At 42.5% G+C, this 13,478-nt stretch overlaps 1 protein-coding gene across 1 annotated transcript; it reads right to left on the reverse strand.

Moving 5' to 3' along the window:
• Positions 1-928: 928 nt before the first annotated feature.
• LOC133141254 (arrestin domain-containing protein 3-like) lies at positions 929-7,535 on the reverse strand. Its single transcript, XM_061261739.1, has 7 exons — positions 7,462-7,535; positions 7,034-7,078; positions 5,804-5,864; positions 5,007-5,148; positions 4,429-4,525; positions 3,848-4,104; positions 929-1,520 (listed from the first exon to the last, which is right to left on the reverse strand). The coding sequence occupies exons 4-7, from the start codon at positions 5,142-5,144 to the stop codon at positions 1,263-1,265; spliced, it is 750 nt and encodes a 249-aa protein (XP_061117723.1). The 5' UTR covers positions 5,145-5,148; positions 5,804-5,864; positions 7,034-7,078; positions 7,462-7,535; the 3' UTR covers positions 929-1,262.
• Positions 7,536-13,478: the final 5,943 nt, after the last annotated feature.

Here is a 13,478-nt window from a genome sequence, read left to right on the forward strand (position 1 = left end):
ATTTTTTTTGGGGGGGGTTAGACAAGGATAGGGATATCAGAAAGGAGCGGCGGGGGAAATCAGGAGGGAGGACTAAGGTAGAGTTTGAAAAGGTGGGTTTTGAGTCTGTGTCGAAATTCTGCTGTCCTGACAGTGGTAGGCAAGTCATTCCACCACTGAGGAACTAGAACGGAAAACAGGCGTGAACGTGCAGCTCAACCGCCAGGTGCACGTAGAGAGGGAACCATAAGGCGACCCGAGCTGGCAGACCGGAGTGGTCTAGCTGGGGAGTAGGGAGTGATCAAGGATTGTATGTAAGGTGGGGCAGTCCCGTTAGCAGCCTGACATGCCAACACTAGGGCCTTGAAACGGATGCGTGCGGCAATAGGAAGCCAGTGGAGGCCAAGGAGAAGCACCTAATGCCTACTGTCAAATATGGAGGTAGCTCGTTGATGTTTTGGAGATGTATTGCTGCCAGTGGTCCAGATGCACTGTTAAAGATCAATGGCTAAATAAATTCAACAACGTTTGAGGACATTTTGGCAGAAAATTTCGTTGTTTTGGCTAGGAAGCTGAGACTTGGTTGTAGGTAGATCGTCCTGCCAGTCAATGACTCCCAACATACATCAAAATCCACACCGAAAATTTAAACAATTCTTCTGCAATAGCCATCTCAGTCTCCAGACTTAAGTTGCATCAAAAACCTGTGCTTTGAACTGAAGACGGGGTCCATAAGCACAAACCCAAGCTTCTGCATGGAGGAATGGTCAAAAAAAAAAATAATTATCGAAAGACTTTAAGACTTTGGTTGATTCAGCTGAATCATTAATAAAGCACACTACTTTACACAATAATTCTGGAGCCCACTGTAGTTTGAGATGGAACGCAATCTTTTGAGGTCATTTTGGGTATTGCAGCATAATGGAAAGAAAGTTGCCCCATACAAGTTACATTGAAGAGGCCATGGCCTGGTGCCTATGGTAAATGAAAGTATAAAACATGGTTTAAAATAATTTTAAATGCTTGATTTACATCTTCGAGAGCACAGTAAAACTGTTTATATGTAAAAATACGCAGCTCAATTCATTGAAAAGGTGCTTACTTTACATCACATTTAGCAGACACTTTTATCCAAAGCGACATGCAAAATAGTGCATATCAAGTTCCATAAAAACTCCCATTAATGTTGAAGCATCTGCAAATATTAAATAAGCAAGAGAAATTGATAGTCTTCACACAGCTTGGGTCAGAGGTGCACCAGCGTAACTCTATAGTAGATACGCTCAAGGGGCAGACTGGGGTGGATACCCTCCAAAGGTAGTTTGGGGTGGATACCCTCCAAAGGCAGATTGGGGTGGATATCCTCCAGAGGCACTTGGAGGTGGATAGCTATTCCATCCAGCTTGGTCATTGTTCCCATAAGGTTCAAACCCCATCATCATGCTTGGCTGTGTCATCTGCTCAAATCCAATAGTCTTGGGGAGAATCGTCAAAGGGATAATCACTGTTGGGTCTTTAGCAAAGGGGACATCCAGGTAGACCTGTAAAGTAAGCAGAACTTCAACCAGAGAATACAGTGTTTCTTCTCTTATTCACCACTTACCACCTGTCAATAAACCACCAATTGAAAGTCTCAGTATTGAAACATACAAATTTGGAGATGTGTTTCATCAAACCTCATTGAAGGTACAATGTCATTTTCACCATGAATTGCAGTGGAATGTTTGCTTTGTGATTGTCTTATCACATAATAGTACCCATTATTACTATACTACTACAATAGACTGGAATGGATACTGCAATCATCGATTGTTCATATGGAAGCCAATTGAAATAGGCAATTGAAATAGGTGTGCACAAAGCGACGCTGAGTATATTAGACTTGGGAAAGTCGTCGTTAGTCAGTGAGTGCATCATTTTAACCAGGTGTGTTGGTATCGCTGCGGGCCATTCCACTAGACGCGGTAAAGTAGGCTTTTAAATTGCTCATTTGAACAGCGGAGGTTAGGGCTTGAGCTAGTTTGTTTTTATCACTGTGTTAATCACTGAAACTGGTTGCATACCTGTTAAGTGATTGAGTTTTAAAATAGCACTGGAATTTGTCTGCAGATTAGCCTTGATTTGTTATTCCTTGTAAGTGATTGTAGCCAATTGAAATAGGTGTGCGTTCCAGTTTGTTATGTTATGTTTCACCCCATCCCAGTCCGCTCTCTCCCTCGAAGACACCCCCTGTGACTCTATGGTGTCGGAATCCCTCCAACCTCAGCTATCCCCCACTGACCCCCTGTGAGGACTTTGCGGTCACAGGGGGACTATGGAACTGCCAGTCTGCCACTTGGAAGGCTGACTTCATCCCCGCATATGCCTCCCTCCAGTCCCTACAATTCCTTGCCCTAACTGAGACCTGGATCACACCTGACAACACCGCCACTCCCGCTGCCCTCATGCTCCTTCTCTCACATTCCCCGGCCTTCCGGCCATAGCGGTGGTACAGGTCTTTTAATTTCCCCCTCATGCAAATTCTGTTCTCCCCCTCTCTGACCTGTCCATATCCACTTTTGAATTCCATTCTGTTGCAGTATCCTACCCTACTAACCTTTTTATTGCAGTTATCTATCGTCCTCCAGCGCCCCTGGGAAGTTTCCTTGATGAGCTAGACACCTTTCTCAGCTCCTTCTCTGAGGATGGCACCCCACTGATTCTCCTTGGAGATTTCAACATCCACCTGCTCATGCTCCGATTTCACCGTTACCCCTCTGCATACATCTGATCACCACTTCATCTCATTCTCCCTCCCTCTTCCTCCCCATCCTCCTCCCCCTCCTCCCACCCACACTTCCTCAGCCTGCCGTAACCTCCACTCCCTCTCACCCCACCCTCCTTTCATCTCTCTCCTCCGCCTTTGACTCTCTCTGTCCCCTTGTCTCAAAGCCACCTCACATATCCCCTCCCAGTCCTTGGATATCTGACGCCCTCCATACTTCCAGGGCCAGCCTCCGCACAGTGGAGAGGAAGTGGGGAAAATCCAGAGACCCTTTAAGACCTCTTCTTTTTCCTTTTCTATCTAGAACCATAGAACGAGCTACTTCTAGTCAACTTTCTTCTTTCTTTTCTAAAAACAACCTGCTAGACCCCCATCAGTCTGGCTTCAGATCTGGCCATTCGACAGAGACCACACTCCTCTCCGTCAATGAATCACTCCATGCCGCACGAGCAGCCTCCCTCTCCTCTGTCCTCTCTGCTGCCTTCGCCACTGTGGATCACTCCATCTTCCTGTCCTCTCTATCAGCAACAGGGATCTGTGGCACAGCCCTGGACTGGATTGGATTGAGTCCTACCTCTCTGGTCGCTCCTTCCAGGTTGCCTGGGCTGGTACGGTATCGACACCTTGGCCCTTTGCCACAGGAGTTCCCCAGGGCTCAGTCCTAGGCCCGCTTCTTCTTTCCCTTTACACTCGTTCCCTTGGCCCTGTTATCACTGCACATGGTCTATCCTACCACTGTATGTGGACGATACCCAACTCTTCATCTCATTCCCACCATCTGATACACAGGTTTCAGCCTATATCTCTGCTTGCCTTTCAGCGCACTTATCCCTGGTTATGGGTATGCATTTTGCACTTTGTTGTACGTCACTCTGGATAAGAGCGTCTGCCAAATGCCATTAATGTAATGTAATGTAATGTAATATTAATAAGAAAATGGTGAAGATGATTTGGCTAAAAAGACAGGTAAGACTGTTTACTTTCATTGCAAGTCGCATTGGATAACAGCATCTGAATGGAATTGTACAGTTGGTCTTACAAGTTTGGATAAAATTATTTTGGAATGTGTGTAAACAGTCATGCGAAGGTAAATGTGTGAACTACCTGCAGTGTGTATTGGACCTGGATGATGCCACAGTGAAACAGTGTGGGCGTCAGGTCTAGCGGGATCCCCAGGGTTTTGGTTACGCTCTGTTGTGAGGATGAAGGAATGTGCTCTCCGACCTCTTTGAAAATTCTTTTTGATACAGTGTTTTTTGAGAAACCTGCTATGAAGATCTGCATTTGTTGCAGGGTGAACTTGGGTGTGAGCGCACGTGAAGAGTTGTTCTCAATTTCTGCCAAGATTTTTAACGTTTCACCTTCAGAGGAACCAAAAGGAAAGTCAAGAAGAGACACACAAGCAGTGAAGGAGGATTTAAGTTTGGAGACTTATGCATGCCATGTGATGAACTTTTGATTGGTTCGTGTGCTATACAACAGACCTGAACAATAGTGTAAGACAAGGAGGGCCATTACAGGGCTTGATGCCAATGTCTGCTCTTTATTATTTAGCTAGTCTAAACATTTATGTATTCACTTTTTAGCTACATTTCTAACTAACTGATCTGGGTCAATTGGTGGCAACAACACTGGATCTTCAAGAAGTTACAGAAAGAGATGCTGGATCAACCCAAATAGCTTACCTTCTGTGTACACTGCCTTGTCGATGTTAACCCTCAGGGAGACTCTTCCAGATGTGAACAACTTCATATTTTTCTTTACATATCCAGAACAAGGTTCCTGCATAACAAAAAACAGTAAATGGCAACATTTTACATTAAGATTACATGAATAGGCATTAATCAATTTAGTTGTTAACCAACTATAGAGAAGTTAATTTGTACTGCTTTGTTAATATATTTGCACATCATTAATTCATGTTACCAACTACATTAGTTAATCCCAATTCAGATTGGAATGAAAGAAGCTTAATGTATTTGTTATTGGTTGTCTAATAAAGGTTTATCATATGGTTTACTATTGTATAAATATTTATGTAGCTAGTACATTAGTTAGTAGTTCACAAATACATTTACTAATGGAAAGTTATTTTCCTGCCTAATTAATGTATTTGTACATCATTAATTCATAATTAACAACTACATTAATAATTCATGATCCTTATTGTAAAGTTATTGTAAATCAAATACAGGGCCGTATTTTATACATTTATGGTTTTTAATTGCTGGAATATTTAGTCCGGAAAAACCATAGTGCATACCATCGAGGGAGGGATTATTTTATCTGTCTTTGAGAGAAAAGTGAAATTGGTGTATGCGGTCTTCCCTAACCGCATCGACCTGCTCAATTTCGCCTCCAGTGAGTAGAGAACTTGAGCTCCCTGAAAGGATGATGGCATGTCCCTGTGATGACAGAAAGCATGCATTGGTGGCACATTAAAAATGAAGGAAACATCAGCATTAATTAACAAACTTACAAATAGGTTTACCAACGCACAAAAATACAGTAAACATGAATGGGTGTTTTTTCGTTTGATTTAATCTGATTTGCAAATGCAAGTATTGAATCGGCTAATCATGTGGCAGATGTGGTCAAGCGGTTCAGCTGTTTTTCAGGCCAAATGTCAGGATGGGGAAGAAATGTGATATAACTGACTTTGACCGTGGAATGATTGTTGGTGCCAGACTGCATGGTTTGAGTATTTCAGAAACTGCTGATCTCTGGCACAACTGTCTCTAGAGTTTTGCAGAGAATAGTGCAAAAAACAACAAACATCCAGTGAGCAGCAGTTCTGTGGGAAGAAATGGGTTGTTAATGAGACAGGTCAGAGGAGAAGGACCAGACTGATCGAAGCTGACAGGAAGGTGACAGTAATGCAAATAACCATGCATTGGTATGCAGGAGAGTATCTCAGAACACACAACATGTCAAACCTCTAAGTGGACAAGCTACAGCAGCAGAGGAATCCCTTTAAAAAGTCTAATGAATACCAAATAAAGTGCTCACTGAGTGTATGTACACAGATGTTCACTAACAGCTCTCAATGCAAGCTCTTACCGATGAGGGATCTGAATGGTGAATGGGTACACATGGGTTCCAGGAGCAACAACATTTGGATCTGAAAGGAAAATATGAAAATTTCTCCCTCAGAATGGAATGTCCAACACATCTGTAGCCCTGCATATCTGAACTCCACAAATGAACCTGGGTCATTCCAAGCCAACTCCACAAGGTTACACCACAGCAGCTCTTGGGTTTATTTTTTTCTTTTTCTGTGTGTTGCTTTTATTTTTGCCAGGAGAGCCATTTGAAATTAGCCGGGTGTTGTGATGAAAATGTGATTATTAAAGGTCCATAACTGTGTAAGTAAAAAAATATTTAATATCCCGGTATAATTTTGTAGGTATTTGGCATCAGAAAACATGCATCTATGCATATATTTGCAGTGCAAGAAGGGTAGTATTGGGGTAATCTGTGACATTGGTAGTAAAATAAGCCTCCCTCATTCTCTAAAAGAACGCCTAGAACTTTGAATAGCCTCATAATGTTTACTCAAAAACAACGTTATTCTTAAAGGTACAATAGGTAAGATTTTTGTTAAAACATTGTAAATCCCTTCCTATAATTGAAAAAGGCTCACTGACATGTTGACTCACCCATTCAGGTTTCAAAATATACAGTTGACAGACCGACACTCTGTACCAAAACATTGTAGAGCGCTACAATAATTCAAGCTCATTGGTTGAAAATCGGTTCTAATTGGTACAGCCAATAGAGTTGGGGGTTTCAATGGTTCACAGAGATAAACAGTGGTTTGACAGTGTTCTGCAATTCCTCTCTTGACCGTTAGAAGTGCGAAATTACCTATTGTACCTTTAAATAAAATGTTGCACATTTCATGTAATCCGTAATGACAAGTCATATAGATTAATGCAAAATGTACCAAAAAATAACTTAAATGTGCGAAGCCACAAAGAAATGTGCCACCAAATTTCGTGAATGCGCCAGCAGTTGAACAGGTTAGTGACACCAGCGCCACCAGCTCAAAAAGTTAGTCTGGAGTCCTGCACCTTCTTGAATAAACCAAGCTAGAAATATACATTTCTGATTCATCATTTACATTTATTTTTACTGTTTAATTTCATTACAGTAATTATATGTTATCCGACCTTCTGCCTGGAGAGGGGCTTTCATTGCCAGTTTCATTAAAGTTGTTTTCCTGCTATAAACACCATAGCTGGCTCATAACATTGACAGCTACTGTTACAACTGTAAAAGCAGACTTACATGTCTCTCCACTTTGCCCTGTCAACAGCAATTCGCCGTCTTTTCCTGGAAAGGATACAGAGATAATTGTTGCAAATGAGAGCAAGAATGATCTTGCATTCCTAATAATTACATAATACTAGGCTGGTTAGCTATACTATAGTTGTCGATAACGTTCCCCCTTTCAAGTGCTGAACCTATTTTCTGATAGTAGCGTATTAGCCTCTACTTGAGTTCTGTCCCAGATAAAGTGGAAAGCAACTACTTAACCAATTCTTGAAATAAGTTCAACAGTTACAAAGAAGTTATCCTTTGTACCAGAGCTAATCACTTCATATAATTTAACGTAATCCAAATACGGATAATTTTGAATTGCCCTTTAAAGCATCACACATATAATAGCCCTTTCGTAAAAACGACAATGGATTCTAAACAGCTTTGTACATTACCTTTCCCCTTGTCATTATCTATGAAGAAATATTTCAATTTGAAGTATCGTTCGTGTGCAGAGTAAGTGCCGTCTCTGTCCAGAAAACCTCGGTTTCCCCTTTAGCTTTAATTGAGAGGGAATTTATCTTTATTTCTTTCGACAGTTCCAGAATTATTCGTCCTGTGATAAAATCGCCACACGAGAAGACGTTGTCCTCATTAATGGCATCATAGTTTAGTGATATTTTCGTCATTATTAGGAAGTCAGCAAGGCTTCAGTTAACTGGGTGTGCGAACTAGTGATGTTACGGAAAATACCGAGGCGTGTGCCGATTAAGTTAGTTTCCCGGGAAAGCCTCTAGGCGTGTAGTGGTTTCATAAAATCACGTGATCAACGACAAACGAGGACCCGTTTCATTGAACTGATTTCTAACTGGAAAGGAAATGCGGTCACGTGGTTCTGTTCAATCTCATTGGGTCGTCCCACTACATTACATTACATTATTGGCATTTGGCAGACGCTCTTATCCAGAGCGACGTACAGCAAAGTGCATACCCATAACCAGGGCTAAGTGCGCTGAAAGACCCTAGAGGGAAGTACAATTTCAATTGCTACCCGTTTTTTTAAATCAACAAATAAACAAACAACAAAGCAAAAGTGACCAAACTTAACTATCCAAATACTGCTTACCTAGCCAACTAAAAATACCGAAACACTACGTAAATCACAAAGACAACAATTAAGGTTCACAGGGAGGTAGGGAGGGATGGGGAGAGGTGCTGCTTGAAGAGGTGCGTCTTCAGTTTGCGCTTGAAGGTGGGGAGAGATTCTATAGTTCTGACCTCAACGGGGAGTTTGTTCCACCACCTTGGAGCCAGAACAGACAGTAGTCGTGAGCTTGAGGTGGAGGTTCGGAGAGGGGGAGGTGCCAAGCGGCCTGTGGAGGCTGAACGAAGAGGTCTGGCAGGGGTGTAGGGTCTGATGATTTTTTGTAGGTAAGCTGGGGAAGACCTCTTAACTGCTTGGAAGGCTAGCACCAATGTTTTGAATTTGATGCGAGCCATGACAGGCAGCCAGTGGAGGGAAGTAAGCAGGGGGGTGACGTGTGAGTATTTGGGAAGGTTGAAGACCAGACGAGCTGCTGCATTCTGGATAAGGGGTCTGATGGCGGATGCTGGGAGGCCAGCCAAGAGGGAATTGCAGAAGTCCAGGCGGGGCAGAACCATCGCTTGGACCAGGAGCTGGGTCGAGTAGGGGGTGAGAAAGGGGCAGATTGTCCGTATGTTGTATAGGAAGAACCTGCATGACCGGGTCACCGCCGCAATGTTCTCGGACCAATGTTCACTACGCTATGGTGCTTCAGCAAGTGGCACCGCCCAGAAATAGAATTATTGGTGAGCCTGCCGTTACTTTTCTATGAGCGTTGTCTAAACTCATCATACTCGTTCCAGCGTGAATTACAGCCCCAAAGCTCACATTCTATCATCAATAGAAGTAGGTAACATCATTTTGTATTATTCCAGGGTCCATGTTGTTTCTAGGGTGAATCAAAAGGAAATAGAGATTATCAAAAATCATGAAAAACTTCTGAATCAATGCGATGAGTAAGCAAGCTGAAGCTATAGCTGGTTGAGGCAGTACCTCTTGCGGCTCTTGCGACCGTAGTTACATCACCGTTTCATCACGTGACAAGACTTCACTCCACTGTAGCAATAATATTTGATGTTTTGTCTTCGTGTTCCAAAACGAGCAAAAACAACAAAAATTGTATTACTGTCCAAATATTTACACATGGTACTGTATATGCGGCTTGGTGATAAAGATAAGCTCTGTGGTTTGTCCAAGAACAGGCGCAGGTTTTGTGCAAGTTTGTTTCTGTTACTGTATTTGAAGAGCCCAGGGAGTCAATGTATTTATAATGGTGAAACCAATAGCTTTTTACCAGTGTATAAATTGTGTATTGCAGTATATACAGATCACCTAATGCTTCACGATGGGCATATTTTATGGGGAATTTTAAAGGCATACTATTAGGATGTTTGGCCTTCCTGTCATCCTGTTTACAATCAAAGTAGTCTCCTCTGTCCTCAACTCCACCCTTCCCTCTTTTTCCTCAAACAGAAAAGAGGATCATGCTAAGTGGGTGGGGCTTGGTTAGTGCTTGGTGCCCTCCTGGGAAAACTAAGTTGCTGCTGGAACCAGTGTTGGTGGGTCTGCAGGGGGTGATCTTTCCTCTGGTCAAATTACCCACAACTCCTCAAAGCAGTGATGGGGACACTGCTGTAGGAGACAGCGTCTTTCAGATGAGACGTGAAAGTGAGGTCCTGGTCATTAAAGATCCCTTGACACTCATCTCAAAAGAGTAGGGGGTAGTGTCCTGGCTAAATTCCCAACCAGGCACTTTCAACCAGCCACCTAATAATCCCCTGATCTCTCTCCACTTCAGCTGGTAAGTGTTGTGGTGTCATAATGGCAGCCGTGCATCCCACCACAAGTGCTACACATTAGTGGTGGTTGATGCAAGCTTCCCCTCATCACTGTAAAGTGATTTGATTGTCTAGAAAAGTACAGTTTTATGCAGGAATCTTTCTGTCTGCTGTACATGTACAGGGAGTGGAGCACAGATTCAGCAAATGAGCTCAGCAAATGTTCAAGGTGAAAAATCTGCATAGTATGCCTTTAAAAAGACATAATGCCAATCCCAGGCAATTGAGCTTTAAATAAAAAGCCTGATTGAATGTACAGAGCTGCTGCTTGTGTAACAGGGCCTACTATTTTATATGTGGTTTAACTGTTTGTTTTGTTTAATAAATAAACATTTGCATGTAGGATGTAACATCTAAGTATGATGTGTTATAATACTATTGTATATGGCGGCACGGATGGTGCAGTGGGTAGCACTGCCGCCTCACAGCAAGGAGGTCCTGGGTTCGAATCCCTGTCGGCCAGGGCCTCTCTGTGCGGAGTTTGCCTGTTCTCCCCGTGTTCGCGTGGGTTTCCTCCCACAGTCCGAAGACATGCAGGTTAGGCTGATTGGGGAGTCTAAATTGCGTGTGAGTGAATGGTGTGTGTGCCCTGTGATGGACTGGAGGGTGTATTCCTGCCTTTCGCCCAATGTATGCTGGGATAGGCTCCAGCCCCCCTGCGACCCTGTTCAGGATAAGCGGGTTAAGATAATGGATGGATGGATGGAATATTGTATATGACCACCTCTATTTGGGATAATGGAATGCACTCACAACAGAACCCAAGATGGTGGAGAAACTTAACAAAACGAATCTATCAGCATAATAGCATAATAATCCAAATTATATATAATCTGAGTTCATATAAATAATATAGGAATATTTAAAATTCAAGTAGAATACAGGAATGAGGCTAAATAAGTTAATTAATCTAATGAGTTGCTTAACTTCCAAAGAAATGCCAAATTTAGGCCAACTTCATATACATGCCTGAAATGTGTGGAGACAGGGTGTGTCATATAAAACGCCTTTACATAAAATTGACAATGTTCAATGTTTTCATTTTCATTAAAAAATGCTTTATTTGTGAGGCAATGGCACTTATGACAATACATAATTGCATGAATAAGTAGGTGTAATAGTTCCTAATAAAGTGCTCGGTGAGTGTACATATGTAACTTGTGTATGTTCTTAAGAAAATAAAAACATGTATTTTTTCAAGTAAATAAGAACATGAAAAAATGCTCTACCTCTGATCTAGCTGTTATTGTTCATGACATCACATGCATGATTTGTGCAGATTTGTGCAGAGTGACCACAGGCAAAGAAGGAAAATTAAGAGGTAGCTATACATATCATGGCTTAGAAGGTTTATTATTATAGTGTTGTTGAGATTAGCAGAGATGAGAGGAAATGTGGAATATTCATATATTTTCTGAAAGAGACAGGGTTATCAATGAGATTGGAGGAAATAATGGGAAATGAGAATGAAGTAGGATGAAATCATCAGGTTTCGTGGCGGAAGCGGGCAATAAGTTTTTTCTGCTTGTTTGTTTGTTTTATTTTTGTTTATTTTTTGTACACCAGCAGAGGGCGATAATACGTCACGGATGCAAAACGCCCAAGTACAGCCCAAGCAATTGGTAAAAAAAAACCCAAAAAAACCCAAGCAATTGGCTACATTCCATTGAAAAACTACTTTGTTTACAGTTTGTGAAGCAAATATTACAAAGATGTTCGGAGATAAAACGTTTAAGTCCTTTACAATAGATTTCGACGCACCGAATGGGATACACGTTTTCTCAAGCGGCGATGTTGTTTCAGGGCGTATTATTTTCGAATTATCAAAAGAAGTAAGAGTTAATTCGATCACTGTGATTGGAAAGGGAAAAGCGAAGGTTGCGTGGAGCACCGGGTCGAGTAAGAATAGAAGACATTATTCTGCAAGAGAGGACTATTTTAACATGAAGAGCGACATCATTCAACAAAACGGTTTGGCAGCTTTGTATCTTGTGTAGCTCACATTAGCATTTTATTTTCCACCTTTACGGGGGCTGTTGGTGGTGGCGAGACGGTCCTTCGCGAAGGAACGCATGTCTACCCATTCACAATGCAGCTGCCACAAGGGTGTGTACACACATCCACTTTCAGGACAATTCACTCATTATGTTCGAATACTGCAAGAGATTATTCGGAAATGCCAACCATGTGATGACACGTTTTTCTTGATTTTGCAAATAAAAATTTTCCGTCAGCATTTCAAGGGGTTCACGGCAGAGTGACGTACGCTTTGGTAGTTCAGATACACCGACCATGGCATTCCGGGCAGAATTGAATTTTGTCCGCCACATAGACGCCAACCACCCACAACTGCTGGTAAGGCATTGTCTGTGCATGTCCATGTTGTCATAAAATTTCCACTTACCGTGAATAATAAAGACCAGTTTACATTATGGACAAAACACTTTTATTTTTTCGTTTAATTTAAAAATACTGTATATACACATATTAGAGCAAAAAGTGAATCGATAATTTCACTATGGAACATCCGTATAATGCAAGGATATTCCTGGCGATTACTACAGTTCAATCAAAAGTAGCGGGAGTGAAATTTTCAACGTGCCCCAACTACGGGTCTATATTTTGTTTAACTGCATATGAAACCATTCATATGTAAATAATGTATCGGGAAAAAGTGATTAAATAAGACTGAATAAGGAATGCACGTGGAATATAAATGGTGAATGGTTGGCATTTATATAGCGCCTTTATTCAAAGCGCTGTACAATTGATGCTTCTCTTTTTTCTTTTTTTTAAAATAAATTTTTATCCGATTTTTCCCTTTTTCTCCCAATTTGGTAGCCAATTGGACCCCGTCTGATTCAATTAGAGCTAGTATTAGATACACCGCCCACACCCCGTCCCTCGGCGGCCAACGGGAGAGCAACACGCCTTCTTCAAGCTGTCTCGCCTACCAAGTTGAAACCGTGATTCCGAGGCGCCCGAGGTGCTTGTTTTTTGTGCGGCGATCTATTAACCCTGCCAAGTCCCTCCCTCTGGAGCAGGGAGCCAATTATTGCTGCTCCACGTGAGCCGGCCAAACTTGGCTTTTTGGCAGGACCGAGAATCGAACCCCGGTCCCCGGTGTGCAACTGCAGCGAACTGCAACCGCAACCGCAAACGCAAATGCAAACGCAAACAATTGATGCTTCTCATTCACCAATTCATACGCACACTCACGGCGATTGGCTGCCATGCAAGGCACCAGCTCGTCAGGAGCGTTTGGGGGTTAGGTGTCTTGCTCAGGGACACTTCGACACAGCCCGGGCCGGGGATCGATCCGGCAACCCTCTGACTGCCAGACAACTGCTCTTACCACTTGAGCCAATGAGACGACTGCTCTTACCGCCTGAGCTAATGAGACGACTGCTCTTACCGCCTGAGCTAATGAGACGACTGCTCTTACCACCTGAGCCAATGAGACGACTGCTCTTACCACCTGAGCTAATTAGACGACTGCTCTTACCACCTGAGCTAATGAGACGACTGCTCTTACCACCTGAGCCAATGA

The sequence above is a fragment of the Conger conger genome, chromosome 11 (assembly GCF_963514075.1).
Source record: "Conger conger chromosome 11, fConCon1.1, whole genome shotgun sequence".
Lineage (NCBI taxonomy): Eukaryota > Metazoa > Chordata > Actinopteri > Anguilliformes > Congridae > Conger > Conger conger.

Coding starts and splice junctions, on each gene's coding strand:
- LOC133141254 (XM_061261739.1), bottom strand. CDS start 5,144: ATGCCATCATCCTTTCAGGGAGCTCAAGTTCTCTACTCACTGGAGGCG. Junction 4,526..5,006: donor AAATAATCCCTCCCTCGATG/GTATGCACTATG, acceptor TTTGTTATGCAG/GAACCTTGTTCTGGATATGT. Junction 1,521..3,847: donor AGGTCCAATACACACTGCAG/GTAGTTCACACA, acceptor CTTACTTTACAG/GTCTACCTGGATGTCCCCTT.